The sequence below is a fragment of the Jaculus jaculus genome, chromosome 8, assembly GCF_020740685.1.
Source record: "Jaculus jaculus isolate mJacJac1 chromosome 8, mJacJac1.mat.Y.cur, whole genome shotgun sequence".
Taxonomy (NCBI): domain Eukaryota; kingdom Metazoa; phylum Chordata; class Mammalia; order Rodentia; family Dipodidae; genus Jaculus; species Jaculus jaculus.
The window spans coordinates 43,004,078-43,025,564 of record NC_059109.1 but is presented as its reverse complement, the minus strand read 5'-3'; the positions used below and the strand labels follow the sequence as shown (position 1 = coordinate 43,025,564).

The 21,487-nt window shown below is 45.2% G+C and overlaps 1 protein-coding gene across 1 annotated transcript in view; it reads left to right on the top strand.

Moving 5' to 3' along the window:
* Positions 1 to 380: 380 nt before the first annotated feature.
* The window catches only part of Ldlrad3 (low density lipoprotein receptor class A domain containing 3), a 291,677-nt gene continuing 270,570 nt past the window's right edge, over positions 381 to 21,487 (top strand). Inside the window, exon 1 of the mRNA XM_045156641.1 lies at positions 381 to 471. Within this exon, the coding sequence (XP_045012576.1) occupies positions 426 to 471 (46 nt within the window). The 5' untranslated portion in view covers positions 381 to 425. The remainder of the gene's footprint in view (positions 472 to 21,487) is intronic.

Sequence of the window (21,487 nt, the reverse complement as noted above, 5' to 3'; positions counted from 1 at the left end):
TGGGGAGGCGGTGAGCAGCGTATCCCTGAGGGATGGAGGAGGAAAAAGCAAGAGTTAGAGCCTGGGCAGTTCCGAGGTCTTTGCAGGCCGATTAGGAAGGCAAGGAGCCGCTCCTCACCGCCGCCCATCAGAGCCTGCTGGGCGCCTCACAGCCGCGTGCTGGCAGAACTTGCCCGGGCGGCCTTTGGGCGGGGCCGCAGGGGGCGTGGCTGGCGTCGAGGGGGCGTGGCAGGCGCCAAAGGGCGGGGTCAGAGCCCAGGCCGGGGGTGGGGTAGCGTCGAGGGGCGTGGCCGGTGCTGAGGGGCGTGGCCAGCACCCGGGCCTGTGGGCCGGCGTTGAAGGGCGGGGCCGGCGCTGAGGGGCGGGGCCGGCACCGAGGCCGCGGGGGCAGTGGCGGCGCGGGGCAGCGGAGCGGTGGCCGCGCCATGTGGTTGCTGGGGCCGCTGTGCCTGCTGCTGAGTGGCGCGGCGGGTGAGTGGGGGGCGCGCGGCGAACTTCCACGGGGCGGCAGCGGCGGCGGCCGTGCTCTGGTCGCGCGGGCCTCGGCTGCGGGCGTGTGGGTGTTGCACGGAGGGCGGACCCGTCGCGCTGGCCGGTCTGTCGGGCCGACCGGGACCCCGCGAGGGCCGGCGGCGGGGCGCGCGCGGTGCTATTGTGTGGGCCGGCGCGGGCGGGGCTTTGTGCGCGGCCCGGCTCCCGGGAGCCCCGCGGCGGCCCGGGCCGACGGGGCGTAGCTCGAGCGAGGGCTGCGGACTGAGGAAGAGGGAGGGCAGAACTCTTCTCCAGGTCCCTTCTCTTACCCCGATGCTTGCGCGCTCGGTCGCGCGCCAGCCGCCCGGGGCTTCTCGCGGAGCCACCTTCTGCCTCAGTTTCCCCACCTGCACTGAGCGCGCGACAAGTGGCATCGCTGCCGCCTCTTTCCCCCCTTCCTCCCTTGGTGTTTGTTGTGGGCATAGTGCAATGAAGCAAGGATTGGACTTGGGAATTACTACTACGCGGATCCTGGGAGCGGACCTGATTTCTGTCGTCTGTCGCGGCCGCCCTGACCTAGGGGGAAGGACCCCACGGGGCTTCTCTCTGACGACCATTGGCCCTGGCATCCCAGAGTGCGTGGATCCTGGCACCTGGAGGGCAGCAAACCTTCTCCCTTCCCAGACAGCGTGCTGTTCCCGGGAACTTTTTTGCTGATGTGGGCCCGCTTTGAATTCCAGCTTGGAGCCCTCCCCCTCTGCCCCTACTCTGTGGGTCCCAGCTGTCAGCATCCTTTCCTAGGCTCTCCCCGCCCTTGGCCCCCCGATATTTATTTCTGGGTAGCTGATGCCCAGAAAACATGGGCTTACAGGGCCCAGTGAACTTTATTCAGTGAAGTTTGTTTCCTTGGCAGGTGTGCCATTTACATGGCTAATTTATGTCTGATTCCCCAAAGGCTTCTAGCAACTTGCTTTGCTGAGGTGGCCTTGGTGGTGTGTTTGTTGGGGAAGTCAAGACTCGCCCCGCCCAAAGCTGTCCCTTGAAGATGTCAGTGCTTTCAAAGGAAGTCTCTTCCCTTCCTAGAAGTCCCTAGGTCCTGAGCATCCTCAGAACCCACTGGCCAGCCAAGCCTCCCACCCCCACCCATGACATCATCCCTACTTCTCTGAGCCTCCATTTAGATGTCTGTGGGTTTGCCAGGGGTTCCTGTGGCTGCTGTTGGTTTCTAACCAGGTCTGAGTCCCTGTGCTCTGTTTCTCAGGAAGGGGTGGAGAGTCTAGGAAGGGAGTGAAGGGGGTGGGGAGAGGGAGCAGCCCATAAGCAGGTGTGAATTATTTGGAGGCTGTTAGAGTAGGCTCATTGCCAGGGCATCTCAGACATGAAGATCTGTCTGGATTCACACGCTGAGTTCACATAGCTGTGGCAGGTTCCCTGATAACACCCAAGAGGGACAGTGTAGAAATCAGCTCTTGCTTGTGTCCAGTGTTTGTGGCCACCCGATACTATTTATGGCAGCTCCCAGTTGTCCTGGGTTGCTTGGGTTGAGCCTCCTTCTCCATAAAAAGTTGTAGTCACTTGTTCCTGTCCCAGCAAAGATTGTTTAGTGTGTATGTGCATTAGTGTGTAATATCATTAATAAAATAGTCACACGGGAGTGTTGGGGTGGGAGGGAGAGTAGCTCAGCTGTCTGTGGCAGAGGCTGACCATTATCTGTGATGTTTGGATTACCTTGGATGCTTTAGAGACCTCTAGGTGTTTGGAGGTGTGTACATTTTATGTCTTTTAAGCATGGATTCCATTTTGACGAACATGTTGTGGGAAACAGGACTGGTCTGTTTTCTAGTACTGGGTTCATAACTGAACCAAGTACCCTATCGATCTATCCCACACCTCAGTCTTCTTCTGGGAAGTTGATAAAAAGAGGTCACAAAAGCCAGGACTTAGGGTTTGTACAAATCCCTTTGGTCATCTTGGAAGAAGTTGAATGGTAAGTTGGAGTCTCTGGCCTTGTCAGAGGGCTTTGTTGCTCAGGAACCTTCTGAGACACCTTCATGGGTGTTTTCTTTTCCTTTGTTTTATTGTTTGTGGTAGGGAAGTGAAGTATTGATTTTTAACTGTTGTTATTTTTTAATGTATCCTGCCCAAGGTTCAACCCACGTCATGTCATGTGAAGTCCAGTTTTCTGACCGTAGGCTGCACATAATGGGTTGGAGTGAGTGAGTCTTGAGATAATGGCGGCTGTGCTCATGGGTGGGTGATTGGTCTTCTCTCTTCTTCCCTGGCTGGCCTTCACCCCCTGTGAGTGAAGGGGCCCGATTTCCTCATCTTCCCAGGAACATGTATGTTGACCTTTTCTCCTGGAATGATCTGCTTTGTGGCTTGAGGGTGGATTTTATTTATTTATTTTAACTAGCTGAGTAGTTGTACATCGCCCAGCACAGCCTCACTTGGGTGGTTGAGACACAGAAGTACAAATAAACATACCTTGTTGCTTTTCATCTTCAAAGGGTCCCTACTGGGGTGTGAGGCTCTCTTTTCCTGACAGTCCACTGTGCACAAGTGGGGGAGACACAGATAGGGATAGCAATAGAATCTGGCAGAATGGTTAGTTCTGGGCCTTAAATATTGGCCAGAAATCTTATGTCTAAAGTTGCCAAAGTAAATTGACACAGGGTTTGTGTTGTCACCTTTTTTTGTATGTAGCAGAAAATAACCTTAAATTACAGACCCTCCTGCTCCCCTCTTCCAAGTGCTGAGATTATAGGGGTGCACCCCTGTGTCTAGTTTACATGGTGCTAGGGAATCCATGCCAACTTTTCTGCATGCTTGGAGAGTCCTCTGTCATCTGAATTACATCCCCAGCCTTTTTGATTTTCTTTTGAAGTGCTGGGAACTGAACCTAGGGCCTCAGGCATGCCAGACAAGTGCTCTACCATTGAGCTAAACTCCTGATGGAACCTTTGTAAACACTTGAGAGAATTAGGGTATGAGGATGGTACACAATACAGTAATATTGTATGAGAATCTTGGCCTTATACCTTACCCATTTGTATGAGTAGGGGAGCCCCCCCCCCCCCAGTCTTGTAGAATATTTCCTGTGTAGGAAATGCTTCTCTCTTAACAGGAAACAAGTTTTCCCAAGGAGGTAAAGTGGCAGCTTGTCATTCTATGGTTTACAAGGGATTGATAAGTGATAACTCCAGGTCACTGTGGTGTGAGCTCAGTGCTGCTGCTCCTGACCTGCCAGGAGCTTTTGTGACTGAACCCAGCCAAGAGAGAGATGGTCCCTGTCCTCCCCAGCTCTGCTCACCTATGGTCACTGCTCCAACCCTTCACAGAGGCATCAGCTTCTCAGAAGGATATGCCAGTGTTTGCAGTGAATGCGTAAAATCACTCTCAGTCCTTGAATGAAGTTGGAGGTGTATCAGAGTAACTGTGGTCTCTCTGCTGTGCACGTGGATGGGAGCTCTGTGAGAGGACACTATAGGCCAAGGTCCCATTGCTAACATCAGTGGTACTAACTCAAGGTGTAACAGTAGTTTTGGGGCTCTTTGCCAATGCCAGTGTGTCAATACATTTAGGGCATTCCCAGATCCTCGTATTATGAATTTAAGGAATTAAATCCATAGACCAGAGAGTAAGACTTAGAGAGACTTTATTAGATTAAGGGAAGGAAAGAGAAGAAAAGCACAGAGAACTCCTTCCATGAGGAAGGCACAAGGGGCTAGGGAGCCCACATGGGAGTAGGGGTCCCCCCACCATCTCAGCCCAGCAGGACCAAGATGAGGGAGGGGTGTACCAGAGCAGCGACCTGGAAGTTCAGGTGAGAGGTGAAAAGACCAAAAGAGACCTTGCCCACCTGGTAGTAAGGACTATTTATAATCTTATTGTGGGGGCTTCACCCTCAGGCGCAGGTGAGTCTGAGAGAGAGAGCTGATTGGTCTGGGCTCAGGGGCTGGCTCTGGAGTAGGGAGAGAGAGAGCTGATTGGATAGGCTGGAGCAGACCTTGAACTCTGGTTCTGCTGGAGTAGGCAGGTGTGGTGTTCCCTCTTTGGACCCTCTCTTCTGACTGGCTACTTAACTCACCTCAGAGGGTTCAGTTTTATTCATTGGGTTCTACATTGATATTTATAATATTTATATTTCTCCATTTTTACCATATTTGATAAATAAAAATGCCATGATACATCTTAGAGGCTGGAACTGAGGTAGCTATGGGATAGCCCCAGGGACAAATTTACTTTTGGTTGTTGAGTTTTCTTGTTTATTCTCATTTTCTTTTTCTTTCCTTTCTCCTGACTTTTGGGATATTTTGGAACTGCTTGGGCTGTCCTAACTGTAGAGGTTTGCTTGTTTTATTTATTTATTTATTTTATTCCTTTGCCACTGCCTCTACTTGATATCCAGGAAAAGTTTTAAAGATGGTGCCGTCTTCTCAGTGGAAAGCAATTGAGAAAGACACCCAGTATCAACCTTTGTAGATGCAGACATGTGAACATGCATATGCACATGTATGCACATCACACACATATATACACATAAAGGTGACTCTTCTTCGTGTGTGGTATGAGCATGTATGTGCCTTTTTACCATTGTAAAGGCCAGAGAAGACCTTTTGACTTAGACACTGAAGAGTGTTGTTGAAGGAGTTGCGGGAGGATGGCCAGACCCTTTGACAGTGCATCATTTGCTTGTCTCATCGTCTGATGTTTCATCTTGCTTACTGGCACCAGCAGATTCTTTGTGCAGGGAAACTGCTTACTCCAAGGGAGGGAGCACCAGTGCTTCTCTGAGACAGGATCGGGAGGGCCCCCTTGGTGCTTCCAGGAATGGGGTTAGTCTAGTACAGATTTCCTCAGCCTCGGTCTCCTGACAGTTCTTTGTTGTGTTGGGCTGTCTTGTGCATTGTATGGTTTTCTGCAACATTGTGGGTTTTAGATGTGACCATCAAACATGTCTCTGGGGCTTGAGAGATGGCTTTGCAGTTAAGGTACTTGCTTGCAAAGCCTAACAACCCGAGTTCTGTTCTCCAGTACTCACATAAAGCCAGATGCGCAAAGTGGTGCATGTATCTAGAGTTTGTTTGCAGTGGTTGGAAGCCCTGGCATGCCTACTCTCTACATCTGTTTTTTTTTTTCTCTCTCTCCCTCTCGGCTTGGAAATTAATAAATAAAAAATATTTGAAAACAACATGTCTCTGGACACTACCAAGTTGACCATGCTTGAGAATGACTCATCCAGTAGAAGCAAGCTCCTTGCTGTTCATTTCGAATATTGTTACTGTCCATTCTAAAAGTGCCTGCTGGGTACACAGTGGGTCAAAATGACATCCTCCCATCTTGTGTCTCTGTATGCACCTAAAGCCATAGAAGTTCAATGTAAAGGCTTCTGGAAATTTTGACTGCAGCTTTGACTCCCCTGGGAGAGACGTAGGCTGAGAAACTAGGTCACAGGCTGATGGTAGCTAACACCAAAAGTCACCTGGCCTCCCAAATGTTAAACTTGGGACATTGCTGTGCAAAGAGCCGGTGGGCTGCTGGAGTTTTATCTTAGGAGTCATGTGCTGAAAACTTTGCCACAAGTTCTCCCTCCTGTCCTCCATGAAGCAGAGCTGGTTTCCCCACCCTGAGATCCTTCTCTGGTCATCCAAACCCTTACAACTTGAGTCAGTTCTGCAGGTAATGGGGAGACTTGTTTGCCCTTGCAGCATGCTGCTTCCTCAAAGTTTTCACTGACTGCTTTTCTCTAAACACCTTTTAAAGTTCTGTTTCATGTTGCTTTGTAGCATTTGAGCTCCTCGCAGCTGCGGTTTTCCTGTGACCTGCTCCCAGCCCTCCTTGCCTTTCCTTCCTCTCTCCTCAGACGGACCACATGCGGTGCAGCTGCTGCTTTCCCTTGAGCCTAAACTTGCAGGAAGAAGGAAGGCAGTACTCCAAGGAGACCATGGGGTCCAGTTCACACCCTCTTCACAAAGCCTTCTCTAATGAAGCTCTGGCTTCCCAAGCATGCGCTTATCATTTCTCCCTTTGTCTTTGAGTAACCAGAAATTGTGCCTTAAGCTTCAGCCAGAGGTTCACTGATGTGATGCCAGCTCTGAATACACAGGTGCTGTGTGTGCTCAGGAAGGCAGAGCTGTGTGGAACTCACCCTTTGCCTGGGAAGAATCAGATGACGCTCAGATGGATACAAGGTTGTCCATAGTCTTCCGTAATCTGGGCAGGGCAACAGCTCTTTCCTGCCAGTGGTGCCTCGGAGACATCTCTCCGTGTGAAAGGTATGACTGGACCTTGGACATCGAGGAGAATACAACTGCACGGGCATCCCAGTGCTCTGGCAGGCATAGATGAGGGGCATCAGGGGTTATTGTCTGCATCATTCTTGAACAGGCTCTAGAGGTGATGACACACCTTGCTGCTTTTGCATTCTAAAGGAGATGTTGGGTATGTGTGTTGGCATTCTAAGACTGCTCTAGATTTGAGGTTTTAGGATTTAAATATTTTTTTCTGTGTTTCTTGAATACCAGTTTTCTTTCTTATGATCATGCACAGTGTGCGTGTGTGCGTGTGTGCGTGTGTGTGTGTGTGTGTGTGTGTGTCTGTGTCTGCCTGTCCGTCTGTCTCAGATACCAGGGATGCTCCAGTCTTTACTCATCTCTTCATTACTTATAATACCTGATACATTGTAAATGCTATGTGAGTTATTAAACTGTATTTTTTAGAGAATAATGATGAGAAAAGTCTAGAAGAGATTCATTTTCCACCATATTTTTTTACATCAGTATTTGGTTGAATTCATAGAGATGAAACTTGCAGGTAGATGCAGAGAACAGATCATATATACCTGTAATATTATGTATTACCTCTGGTCACCCCTAATCCTATTCCATTATAAACTTGAAGCCTGGGGTTCTTTTGTTCAATGTGCGTGTCTTATTTCTTGTTCCTTTTGGGATGCTGGGGAGAGAAAGAACAGTCAGCATTTATTGATGGTTTACTCTGTCTGGCAGGATGCCAGGCACTGCTGACACTATTTTGTTTAATCTTCTCCAATTAAAAGCGCTACCAAAATAACGGTGCTCATTATACAAAATTCACACCCACTAGAAGTAATGGCAATAAAACATCAAAATCTTCCTTCATCTTCCTTTCACATTTCTCTCCCTTCTCCTAAGTAACTATTATGAAATGTCTGATATGATTGAAGATAGGTGTATAAATTAGTATACATACACACACCAACAGAATTTAATAAGCTCATGCCAGTCTGTGGTTATAGTGTTGTTTTTTTCTTGTTTTTTTTTTTAAATTTACTTTTATTTTCTTAAGCTTTATTATTATTTATTTGACAGAGAGAGAGAGGGAGAGAGAGAGGGAGAGGGAGAGGGAGAGGGAGAGGGAGAGAATGAATATGGGAGAGCTAGGGCCTCCAGCCACTGCAAACGAACTCCAGATGCATGTGCCCCTTTGTGCATCTGGCTTACGTGGGTCCTGGGGAATGGAACTGAGGTCCTTTGGCTTTGCAAGCAAACACCTTAACTGCTAAGCTATCCCTCCAGTCCCCTGTTCTTGCTTTTTTACTTAACTACTGTGTTTCAGTAGATCTCCTTTACCTTATATGTTAAACATATAAGAAAAGGGAAAAATACAAATATTGAGCTCAATGCATAAAAATAATGATTATTAGTTTACTCTATTTTTTGTGTATATAACTTTTTCATTTCAATACTGTATTTTAATGCCATCTTTAAAAATGTTTTATTTATCTTATTTGAGAGAGAAAAAGAGGGAAGGAGGGAGAGAGGGAAAGAGAATGGGTATGCCATGGTCTCTAGTCATTCAAAAGAATTCTAGACACATATGCCACCTTGTGTATCTGGCTTACATGGGTACTGGAGAGTCAAACCTGGGTCCTTAAGCTTTGCAGGCAAATGCCTTAACTGCTAACTCCATCTCTCCAGTATCATCTTTTAAAAGATATTCTAAACAGCAGGTGCATTCAACTGGCTGATATTAACAATGTACAGAACTTGGCGGAAGTGATAACACATGAATATCCATAACCAAGTTCATTCAGGCTTGGCCAGTGATCAGTAAATCACAGCTTTCTGCCTGTGGTGTGCTGGCAGAAGATACCAGTTGGCCATTAGGCACATCCTGATGTCTGAGCTGCTACAATATCAAAGACACAATCCTTGCTGTCTTTCTTTTGGCTTTTATACTTCAGATCATTCTTTTCAAACAACTTTTAAAACTTTTCCTGGTCTATGAAGTTTAATCAGGCAGGTGGTAGGTTCTGCCATCTCATAGATGAGGAAAATGAAAGGTGAGGTCATGTCCTAAACCTTCAACCAGTGAAAGTGTTGGCATATGGTTATACAACATTAAACCTATGCTGTTAACAACAGACTCTCTTGCTTTGCTGTGCTGTATTTGTGGGAAGGACATGCACTGTCTAGCTTATGCTAGAGTTCAGAGTGACATCATCATTAACTCCATGCTTATCATGTGGGAAAGAATGATCTACTAGAGATCCATTGAGATGAAAGGATTCCAAGTTGGTTTTGTTCCAAAGGAGATTTTAGTTTTTGGAGAGTCACACTAATGTTCTGCCCTTCCCCTGGGCAGAGAACTTATCATTGAGGGCATTTAAATTACTCTTTGCCGAGGTTCGATTTGTTAAGATAAAGAATAGAAACAGCAAGCAGGGTACTTCAGGACCACGAGACTTGGCCTTTGAAGGTGTAAATAGTGAGAAAAAGTTCTTCTCCTTTCATGGAAATATTTTGTTGGAATACTAACCAAAAGAAATTTCTCTTTGGTCAGCATATACCTCAGATAGTAGTCAGTGCTATAGATAAATGTACACTGTTTAAAAGTGTAGAAGCAAAGCACCACATGTTCTCCCTCATATGTGGATCCTAGCTACAGATGATTGGGCTTCTGCGTGAGAAGGAAAATACTTAGTAGCAGAGGCCAGTAAGTTAAAAAGGAGACATAAAGGGAAGAGAAAGGAAGGGAGGAGGGTACTTAATAGGTTGGTATTGTATATATGTAAGTACAATGATTGAGATGGGGAGGTAATATGATGAAGAATGGAATTTCAAAATGGAAAGTGTGTGTGGGGGTGAGGTATTACCATGGGATATTTTGTATAATTATGGAAAATGTTAATAAAAATTGTGAAAATAAAAAAAAGTGTAGAAGTAGATTTTCTAGACAAAAATAGAATGTGATGGAAATGTTGTATAAAAAGAGAAAGTTAAGATTTGTTTGGTTCTTTCTATTTGTGTAGTATGTATGGTGTGTGTGTACACGTGTGTGCATGTGTGTGTGCGGTGCACACACAAGTGTGTGCAGATGCTCATGCCTGTGTTTGCAGAGGCCAGAGGAAGACATTGGGTGTCTTCCTCTATTGGGCTTCTGACTTACTCCCTTGAGACGGGGCCCTCCCTGAACCTGGAGCTTGCCATTTTTCAGCTAGCCTGCTGGCCAGTGAACCTTAGTAATTCTACTATCTCCACCCCTCTCAACTGGGCTTACAAGTGTGCACAGCTGTGCCCAACTTTTTAAAAGTTGGTGCTGGGGAGATAACTCAGGTTTTTAAAAATTTTTTTTGGTTTTTCGAGGTAGGGTCTCACTCTAGCCCACTCTGACCTGGAATACACTATGGAGTCTCAGGGTGGCCTCGAACTCACGGCAGTCCTCCTACCTTTGCCTCCCGAGTGCTGGGATTAAAGGCGTGCACCACCATGCCCGGCTTCTAACTCAGGTTTTTTATGTTTGCACACCAAGCACTCTTACCCACTGAGCTATCCCCAAGCAATGAGTTTTTCTTTTTTCTTTTTTTTGAGGCAAGCCCAATATAGACTGGCCACCTTATTTTTTTTTTAATTAATTATTTATTTATTTGAGAGCGACAGACCCAGAGAGAAAGACAGGTAGAGGGAGAGAGAGAATGGGCGCGCCAGGGCTTCCAGCCTCTGCAAACGAACTCCAGACGCATGCACCCCCTTGTGCGTCTGGCTAACGTGGGACCTGGGGAACCGAGCCTCGAACCGGGGTCCTTAGGCTTCACAGGCAAGCGCTTAACCTCTAAGCCATCTCTCCAGCCCATTTTTTTTTTTTTTATGTGTGTGAATTGGCATGCCAGGGCCTCCAGCCACTGCAGTCGAACTACAGACGTGTGTGCCCCCTTGTGCACATGTGCAGCCTTGTGCTCTTGCGTCACTTTGTGCGTCTGGCTTATGTGGGATCTGGAGAGTTGAATGTGGGTCCTTAGGCTTCACAGTCAAGACATCTCTTAACCGCTAAGACATCTCTCCAGCCCTTGTTGTTGTTTTTTAAAATTACTTTCCTACCCTGAACATAGCTTATATAGAAGAACATTGTTTTTGAACTGATAATAAATGTAGTGCTTTATGATGCTAGAAATCCTCACCTTTCCTCTGTCTTAGTGCCTCTGGCCAAAGAGATCTTGTAGACCATGGTGCTTTGATAGAAAGTATTGCTTCAAGTTTATAAAACATACACCATGGGCAGACCAAGATTTCCCCAGAGAACAGAGAACTAGAGCCAACCAGACTCTCCTTTTAAGGAGTTATCATGATATCAAGAGATGAAGATAAGTTGGATGAATTCTCTGGTCCCCAAGCCAACTTGTGATTTCTGACAGGCAATGACAGTGTGCAGATGAGGCTGTATCTGTCTTAGGGTGTGGCTGCAAAGTATTGAGCACTTTTTAGCTTACTCTGGAGCTGTTCTTCAGTATCCAGGAGCTGGAAGGACGTAGACCTCATGAATAACTTGATTTAGAAGACTGGCAAATGCTGTGTGCCAGTTTCCATGTGGCAGTGGGGCACTTGTATTTGTTGGCCTGAAGAAATGAAAGCATACAGGGTGTTTAGTTTTATTACATTAGAATTTCCTGCTCATTATTGTAGGCCTAGGGAGGTGAGCTTGGGCATGTCAGGAGTGTGTCGTCTTTGATGGTGTCCCTGGAGCATGTTCCATCAGCAAGAGCCTTGAATCATTGCAGTGTTTTCTGGGAGTTGTTTAACTAATTGAAAATGGCTGAAAAAATGAGCGCTAGTCACACTTGTAAGTTCCATGGTCAGTTGAAGTCTTTCAGTTGGTTTGGAAAGTTCTAAATTTAACTTGTTTTTTCATTATAAAAATAAAATGAGGGAGTTTGCAGAAAGATGGAAGAGCGATTAACAATGGAGTGTATTCATTTCATCAGAGCTAAAGCTATAAAAAATGGTTGATGCTAAGAAAATCCAGAACTGAATAAGGTGTTTCAAAGGCATATTTATAAAAACATCACTGCAAGGGAGATTAAAAAGCATGATGGTAACAAGCAGGGCCCTGCTGCAGGAACCAGGGGAAGTAGAACTGGGAAGAGTTGATAACCATAAAAGAGATAAACGTGGAAAGAATGGCTTTTGCCTCGGCAATCATCTGTACCCATGAAAGATGGAAATAATGTAGAAAATGTTACTGAGAAACACTAACCACGGATGGAACTTAGGAAAGGCAGCTGCAATGGAACAGGGTAAAGATTTGGTGTCCCTAGACTTCATTCGCTACCCAAGTCATTGATAATGACCCTGTAGGTGAAGCTAACAGATGTCAAAAATATAATAACGATAAGTATTTTTAAATAACAAGCCTGCCAGAGCAATCAAAGAATACATCAAAAGCGAATAAGTATTCTGATAAAGGAACTTCATTCAAAACATGATGAGACAATATCAGCATCATTTGAAGGTACCCATATTGTGTGACTTAGCAACAATCCAACATAAGGCATTTGGGGTCCCATGTATTCTCTGATGTCTACCTCATTGCCACTACCTACCAGCTCTCAATCAGTGCCTGACATAGTGTCAGCCACCTGCACAGTATGGTTTCTGTAGGTCATCCAGAGGAAGATAGGGAGGGGGCACTTCAGAGAGGTGACTGTGACTTTGAAGACATTCACCAAGGGGAGAATGAGATGGAGCCATGGTGAATGAACTTTACCTGGCCCAAGCTGACTCTGTCCTTTAATGACAAAATATTTCTTCTCTAGATTTTGGAATAGTCTCATTTATCTTCAAAGATAAGTGAGGATCTTTACAAGAGACATCCTTGGCTTCAAAAGACAAAGTAAAAGAGAACTTTGAGAGGAATTGGATCCTAGCAATTTTAATCAGGTGATTAGACACATACATTATCAGATAAGTATGTGGTATCTATAAAAGGTTTCTGACAGGTTAATGAAAACTGCTATATAGTTTAATTCATTTGAAGGGAGTTGATATAGTTTATTGAATTAATGGGAGAAAGTAATTTATAAGAAAATTTTTTTTAAAAAGTTCTGTTTTATAATTTTGTTGTTGTTGTTTTTTTGTTTTCTGAGGTAGGGTCTCACTCCAGCTCAAGCTGACCTGGAATTCACTCTGTAGTCTCAGGGTGGCCTTGAACTCACTACCTTTGCTTCCCGAGTACTGAGATTAAAGGTGTGCACCACCACACCCGGCAAAAATATTATTATTAAAAATAATAATAAGTTTATCTGTTCTAGTTTAAAGGGAAGTAACAATTTTTTGGTGAATTTACAGGATGACTCCAGGAAGGAAGTACAACAACACATATAAGCGTAGAGGGAAGTAGTGATGTGAATACATTGACTCTAAAACTAACTGTAAAACAAAATGCCACAGATATAGGAAAAAAAAAACTATCCCCACACAAGACCATTGTAATAGGAGGAAAACATGATGACATCAAGATAAAAGATTGATGGAGAGGCAGAGGGGATATGATGAATAGTGGAGTTGTGAAGGGGAAAAGGGTGGGGGATGGAATTATCAGCAAGTATTGTCTACAAAAAAATTTAAAAATTACCCATATGTTCCCCATAGTAGATTAAGGGAAAACAAAAGGGTTGAAATAGAATGCAAAGTTAAGGCAATGAGATCCACTATACAAGGGAACTTTCATGGTATCAGATCAGGCATTTCCTAACATCAAGATAGGTTAAGGAGGATTACTGATGATGGCAAAACATCTACCCAACAAAAACACCTGATCATCCCACATAAAAACATGTAAGAAGTGATGAGTCTGGCAGAAGAGGGTTGAAGTCTCTTTAAACACAAGCTACCCAAGCGTTGTAAGTCAAAATATTCAGGAAGTTCATAGATTAATGTACTTCTAAAAATGTTTTTGAAAATAAGGAAGTGGTGTGCTCCAAAGGGTTGATGGGTGGGTGATGTGCCTACAGATGGGAGTAGGTAGTGGGACTGACTGGCTGCTCAGGGAGACCTCAGGGACCTTTCTCCACATCCCTTCTTGCTGGATGTGCAAAGCTCTGGCTAACGGAAGCTATGGGGATCGATCGGTCCTCCCTGCCTGTGAGCTGAGGCAGCTGAGGAAGCTTCTCACTCGTGCTGGGGAGAGGGGGAAGCTTGTTACCTGGACAGGAAAGAAGGATTTAAGTTTCTGAGAAGAAATGTGTATTTTTTATTTTTATTTATTTTTTTAATGCTACCTTCTGACAGTTTTTAAAAAAAATATTTTTTTATTTGAGAGCAACAGAAAGAGAAAGAGGCAGATAGAGAGAGAGAGAATGGGCACACCAGGGCCTCCAGACACTGCAAACGGACTCCAGACACGTGCGCCCCCTTGTGCATCTGGCTAACGTGGGACCTCGGGAATCGAGCCTCGAACCGGGATTCTTAGGCTTCACAGACAAGCGCCTAACCGCTAAGTCATCTCTACAGCCCTATTTTAATTTTTTTTTTTTTAAGGTAGGGTTTCACTCTAGCCCAGGCTGACCTAAAATTCCCTATGGAGTCTCAGGGTGGCCTTGAACTCACAGCGATTCTCCCACCTCTGCCTCCTGAGTGCTGGGATTAAAGGTGTATACCACCACACCCAACAAGAAATGTGTATTTTTGTCTTATGTGTTATTAAGCACTTTTGTTACTTAAACTATTAGGAAACACCTTTCTGGCAGGTGTAATGTTTATTGCTGTGATAGTATGGGTTACCATGTGGAGCTTTGCTACAAAGGATGTTGTTCAGACCCACAGCATCAGCCTGGCAGGGATCAGAATCTGCATTAGAACAAGACCCCCAAATGATAACATAGGCACTTGACAGTTGGTGAGGCACACTAATGTGGTGGCTGCAAACACAGGCTCTGAGTGAGCCCACTGGCTTTGGATTCTGACTCCATGATAAATAGATTTTTTAAAATAAAATTTTGGAGAGAACATAGAACCACATAAGTTCCAGTAGTATGAAATAGAGATTGTTAACACATTAGTTTTTTTTTTATTTTATTTTGTTTGGCTTTTCATAGTTTTGGTCAAGCATGGACGTTTTAAGTTTGTACCATGTTAGACTAATCTGAGAGAACAGATTCAGTCAGCATTGGTTAACAATGATACACACACTGACAGAGACTTTGTCATGTGAACATCACAGAGTGATGTGCTTACATAAAGCTAGACAGGGTGGCCCCTCACTTGATGTGTCTTCTTGACATAGCCATGACCTGCAGCAAGCCCAGATGCATGAGGCAGCTGCCTATACAACACTACATACTGTCTTGCGGCACACACACACACGTAGAAGGAGAACACTCAGAATAGTGACAAAAAGTGTAGTGCATTCGTGTGCTGCATGAAGACATTGCAGTCAACTGTGAGCCATGTATACCACAGAGGCTCCATAAAGTCATATTTCCTGGTGACTGTTGCCATCTTGGTGTGTAAGCACACACTATTAGGTTCTCAGAACAACAGAACTCTTTAAGAGCACATTTCAGAGTATGTCCCTGTGGCTGAGTGACAATGGCTTTATAATAAATGTGTTAGATAGTATTCCAGTCTTTCATTGTCATTACCAGAAATTATATACTTTATGAGTTGTATGTGGTAGTGACTGTTATATGACTGGCAGTGTGATACCACGAACACATGATGTATTGAAGGTCAGCATCTGTAGGAGTCAGGAAATAATCACTCCATCATAATCTCCTGGAACCCTCATTGTATGTATGGTTTGTCATTAACTGAAAGTGACCTAGTCTAACTAAGCCACATGATTTCTTGTCCTTTGGCCATACCTGGGAGCCTTTTCCTGGTCCATCTGGTCAGGAGGACAGATAAATATCAAATGGGACTGTGTAGATGATCATAGCTAGTGAAAGGTAGCATACCGTATGTAAGTTATGTAATTGTAAGTTGTCTGAATATGTGTGAAGAGCCCGAAAACCCAATTTTCTCTTGGCTTCGTAATACTATTTCTAGGACTCCACCTAATTAAATAGCGTGGGTTGCAAACAAAAGGCTCAGCTGTGAGAATACTTGTGGAAGCATTTGTTCACAGTAGCAAAACTCCAGAAGCTTAAATGCTCACATCAGAGGTGAGGACCCCGGCATCCTGTGCAGTGTCAGATGCTGCAGACCCGTGCTGTTCATTAAGATGTCCACGAGCTGCACATGATTAATTCAAGTTGTTAGTAGGCTGTGGAGATGGTTCAGTGGATAAAGTCAAACATTTGTTTCATTGCGCCCATTGTCAGTGCTCACTCATGCTGTCCAGGTGAGTGGCCACCATATTGGAGAATGCGGATGATCCTCTCTATCACTGTAGAAAGTTCTAGAGACCTCATTCTTATACAGAAAGAGGAGCTTCATGAAATGGAGTGAGTCACACTTGCAGTGTGTGTGAGAGAGTGTGTGATAAATTATCCTATGGTCCTTGGACCATAGCATGCCATTTCATTATTTTTCTGAATTACGTCAGATCTGGCCCCAGGTGTCCCTCCCCCATAGCAAAAGCTAGAGGTTTGGCCTGTGTCAAAGGCTGAGTCCTCCTCATACCTGGACTCCTGGTGCCAGGCAGGGCAGTGGTGTCTACATTGCTTTGTGTTCTAAGCCTGTGGCTTAGTGTTGGGTCCTTCAAAGGATTCCCACAACTTCCATCAGAGAACTGTCCTCTGAATTTCATAACAGTGATTTTCAAGGTCTGGGAAAGAAGAGGCTGATCCCTGCCCCACCCCTCCATTTGGATTAGTAGCAAAGCGTCCCTGTGGGGTGGAGGAAGGTGTAAAGCCATGTTACTTGAGGCAACAGCAACAACAGCCCAGATTCCTCCCAGTGCATTTGCAGATATGGTGTCTTCCCTCTACTTTGCCGACCAACCATCTCCCCCCCATCCCCCTTGGTCATGTTTCCACAGCAGCCAGGCCCTCGAACCCCTGTCTTTTCTCAAAGCCTCGAGCTCCAGCACTTGAGCCTTGCTAGTGGGATGAACTCACATAGGCCCCTGCTTCCTGAACTTTTTGCTAACAATGCTAGGCTACTTGACTAGGAGAGAAGGCTGCCTCCCAGCCCTTCCCCTCTCTTCCTCACAGCCCAGTGCAGCCCTGCTGCTGTCTGTATTCAGCAAGGCTGCAGTGCAGGTCTGGGAAGCTTTCTAGTTACCCTGCAGAACTCGGCCAGTGAGTCTGCCCTCTAGAACTCTCATCACAGAATTTATCTTTGGCTTTTTAACAGTGGCCTCTAACTTGAATTTTTCCTATTAAATTCCACCATATTATAATTTATTTATGCTTGCTAATGACTTGAATGGTCATCAAACCATCAGATTATAAGAGTTATCAAATCGCTTTAAAATATGTACTTTTGGGCTGGAGAGATGGCTTAGTGGTTAAGCACTTGCCTCTGAAGCCTAAGTACCCTGGTTCAAGGCTCGATTCCCCAGGACCCATGTTAGCCAGATGCACAAGGGGGCGCACGCATCTGGAGTTCGTTTGTAGTGGCTGGAGGCCCTGGCACGCCCTCTCTCTCCCTCTCTCTGCCTCTTTCTCTGTCTGTCACTCTCAAATAAATAAAAATAAACAAAAAAAATTTTTTAAATATGTACTTTTTAATTTCTTTAAATTCTGGGCTCTTGCAAGCATAATAAAAGAATCAAGACTATACCCACACTAGTATACTTACCCTTCATATTTGTCAGATTTTAACATATGCCGCTTAAATCTGAATTTCCTTTTGAAAGAAAAAGATACATTGTTAATACTATCAAAGTTTCCACTCCTGTTTTTTCTGTCCCACACAGATGTTACTGCTCTGCACAAGAGGGCTTGCATCCCTAAGATATTTTTAATCTTATACCACTTAGGAATCCCTCTGTACCTAATGTGTAGTGTTCTCACTGTGACCTTTTAAAAGCATGCCATCATGCTATACTTGTGCATCTGACACTCTACTTACCCTTGTAATTTTGAGGGTCATTTGATGCCACATATAGATTTAGCTTATTTTAACATTTGTAGAGCATTCCACTGTGTGAATGTACCACAGTGTATTTCTTCTTCATTAGTAAGGTGTTTGGATTGTTACATTAACTGGCCACACTACAGTGGAAACACTACATGGTAGCAGAACTAATTCTATTCTCCAAGAAGAACTGCTAATCAAAAGGTCTGCTCATTTGTAGCTGGGATGCATTGTGACCTCTAGGAGATGGCCCTTCCCAGTGATCCTGCCATTGGTGGCTTGTGAGGACAGCTGTTTTCCCACATTCCTTCCATTGTTGGCAATTTGAAGTCTTAGTTTCCCCAAAGTAAGAACCAGCTGTGATTTTAGTTCACTTTTCCACGGTTTCTAGTGAGGGGAGGATGGTAGACTGAGGCCAGGCCTGTCATCCAAAGTGGGTATGGATGGAGAAACTCAAGATCACAGGCAAGATGTGTTTACTCCAGTGTTGGCGTGGCAGGGATTTCTGGGCCCGACCAGGGCTCAGGGTTGGGTGACGAGGTCTGGCTGCACAGAGGAGTCATGGCTGCCGAGTGCCCGGTGCAGCACTCTGTGCTCTCATTTCCTGGGCGAGCAGTGGTCTCATTATGCCTCTTACCATGAGAAACCCACCTCGCAGGGGTCTGCTTGTTGGGTTTTGCTTGCAGTGGAGATGTAGCGAGTGGCAGTTCAGAGGCAGGTTGTGACTCAGATGGTCTGACTCAGATCCTGGCTGTGTGACCTTATGCTTGGCAAAGAGCCACTCTGCCTCAGAGGGCCTGAGGTAAATAGCAGATTTACAGAGTCCTTGTGGGGGGCGGGGGGAGATGAGACTGTGCATGAAGGGTTCTTGGCCCACTGCCTGGCACATCCAGAACACTCACCACTGCTCGCTGATCCATGCTCTGAGACTGGTCTGAGGGCTGGGGTGGGCAGGTATTTCAGGAGTAGGTGCTCAGAAAAGGTTTGTTAAGTGGCTATGTGAGCGTCTCTTAGTGATGTCTCACTCAGAAGTGCTTCAGTGAGTACGGTGTCCTTTTGGATTTTATTCTAAGACACAGAGAACACTTTTAAGCAGGACCCACTGTGATTCTGTTATAGTCTTTCAGAGATGTTCACTACTAAACCACCTGAAAATTTTAGTCCTGAAATTTCTAACCATGGGCCATGAATTTTAAATTAATTTTTTTTTGTGACTCTAACATGGTGGTATTGTTTGTTTGTTTGTTTGAGGTGGGCCTTAGGTAGCCCAGGCTGGCTTTGAACTCTCACTGCAGCTGAGGATGGCCTTGAAATTCTGATCCTCCTGCCTCCACTTCCCAAGTGCTGGGATAAAAGGAGTGTTCCCACCAGGGCTGGCTCACATTAACTCCTAAAAATGCATTTATTTTATTTCCCCTTCTTGAACCTTCTTTCTTCTCCTCTTTGGACTTCTGAAGCACATTCAAACAGCTTTTTGCCCCTTGGGTGGTTCTAAAATCTCGAGGTTTTGCAGTGTGGGCTTGAGCTTATCTGTCAGCCCTCAAGGACATTCTCATTCATGACCTAAGAGCCTACTGCAGTACTGGTGCTAAGCAGAATTCTGGAAGCTAGTCCAAGGACTTCATGATGTGTTTTGGTTTTGCTGTGTCTTTAAACAACTCATTCCTGTCTGTTCCTGTCAATCCATAAAGTCTCTTTTTCTATCCTGAAGTTTGGATTGGGGAGAACATGCCCAACCTTGGGGTCTGTGGTGAGGCAAAGTAGCTACTGGTCACATTCCTGATGTCGGGCCACACTGGCTTCTGAGTAGCTGCCTCTGGGAGGGAGGCCCACATGTTTCTGGGCTCTCTGGTGCACTGCGATGTGAATAAGTTCTTGTAGACCAGGAAGGCATTGGAAATAGAAATGTTCTTTATATATATTTAAGGGAAGCCATACTGACAACTCCTTTTCAAGTTTATATTTCATGTGTTGGAGAGGCAGACGAGTAGAATGGAAATGAAAATCTCTTTGGATTTGAGTTATTCACATGCATAGGACACCATAAAGCAGGACATTTAGTAGATTATGAACCTGATGTGTGTAGAAAAGAAAACACGGTAAAAGACTGGCTTTACAGATGAACATCTATATCATGAGGAAATGATGCTCTGAGTAGAGATAAGGAAATAGTGTGGTTAAAAACTCAACCAAAAGGATTAAATCAACACCTAGATTTGGAGGCAAAGTAGAATCATAAACTGAAGAAAAGAAGACCAGAACTATATATATGATTTGATTTTTTTGTTTGTTTGTTTTTGAGGTAGGGCCTCCTCCTAGACCAGGCTGACCTGGAATTCACTCAGGGTGGCCTTGAACTCACAGTGACCCTCCTACCTTTGCCTCCCAAGTGCTGGGATTAAAGGTGTGTGCCACCACGCCCAGCATATAATTTGATTTTTAATTACTGTCCACTTGTGTTGCCTGAGATGTTAGTTTGAACACTTACTTGTATGTGCTTGTATGTGTGTATGCGTATGCATGTGTGTATATCCATGTACGAAGGTTGTTAGCCTTGGGCAGGGGATGTTGCTCAGTTGGTAGAGTGTTTTCCTAGCATGCACAAAGCCCCTATCTATCTATGTTCCCTTCCCAGCACCATATAAACTGCCATGGCAACACACACCCATAATCTCAGCCCCAGGGAGGTTAAAAACTCAGGGAGGAGGAGGCAGGAGAATCAGAAGTTCAGGATTATTTTCAGCTATATGGGACCCTGTCACAAACAAAACTAAATAAATACAGAACCATTACTAGACTAGTCCTAGGAAGAAATTCAACAGTGGATGAAGACAGCTCTTCACTGTATCTGCTTTCCAACTTTTTAAAGGAGCCTGTTTGGGATTACATCACTGGTGTTTTACAACGACTTATTGTCCTGTCACTTATAAGGTAACACAGAGGATGTGATTGGATACCTAGTTTCCCCCACCTTAAGCTATTAAAGAGTTTGTCAGGAGAGAGAAATTGCACATCTAGATCTCCATGTAGGTGCCATGTAGCACTGGCCAAGTGAGAGGGAATTCTAAGATGGCCTGGGCCTGAGTCCTTGTGTGGGCGGGATACTTCAGGAGTCCCATCTATTAACTTTGCTGGAAGCAAAGGGAGTGGGACAGGCTGAGTGAGGAAGAGGACACACCCTCCTATGAATGCTCCTCTTACTAACAGTGTTCCCAGCTCTCAGGAACTTTGTGTTCTAGGCCCGGCCTCTACCGTTTGATTTTGCTGCATGCCCTCAAGAAAACCTAAGAGGAAGGGACTATTTTATGTTCACAGTTTGACCCCATAATAGGACAGAGCCCAGAGAAACTTAGAAACTTGCCCGGACTGGGGCAAGCATTGCCTGTGTGGCCTCAGCTTTGCCAGCTCTTGCCTCTGCTCTGTGGCAAGTGGTGAAACCATGAGATGGGCCAAATGGATGGTGGGCTGTTGATGTCTTGATATGTGCTGTGTTCAGAGAGACTGGGGCTGACCTCCCTGGGAGGCTCTGGTGTGACAGGGGTCTGGCCTAGGCTGTCACATGCAGGATGGAGGCTAAAGACTTGAGTAAGAGGTTTCATTTTCATGGTGAGAACAGACTGGGATTGTAAATTAGGCCTGAGAAATTAAAGTAGAGGGAAAAAGGAGTTAGCTAAAGGAAATGATTCTCATAGCCCCGTGATCCTCAGTCCTGAGTATGATTAACAAGTAAACTAATA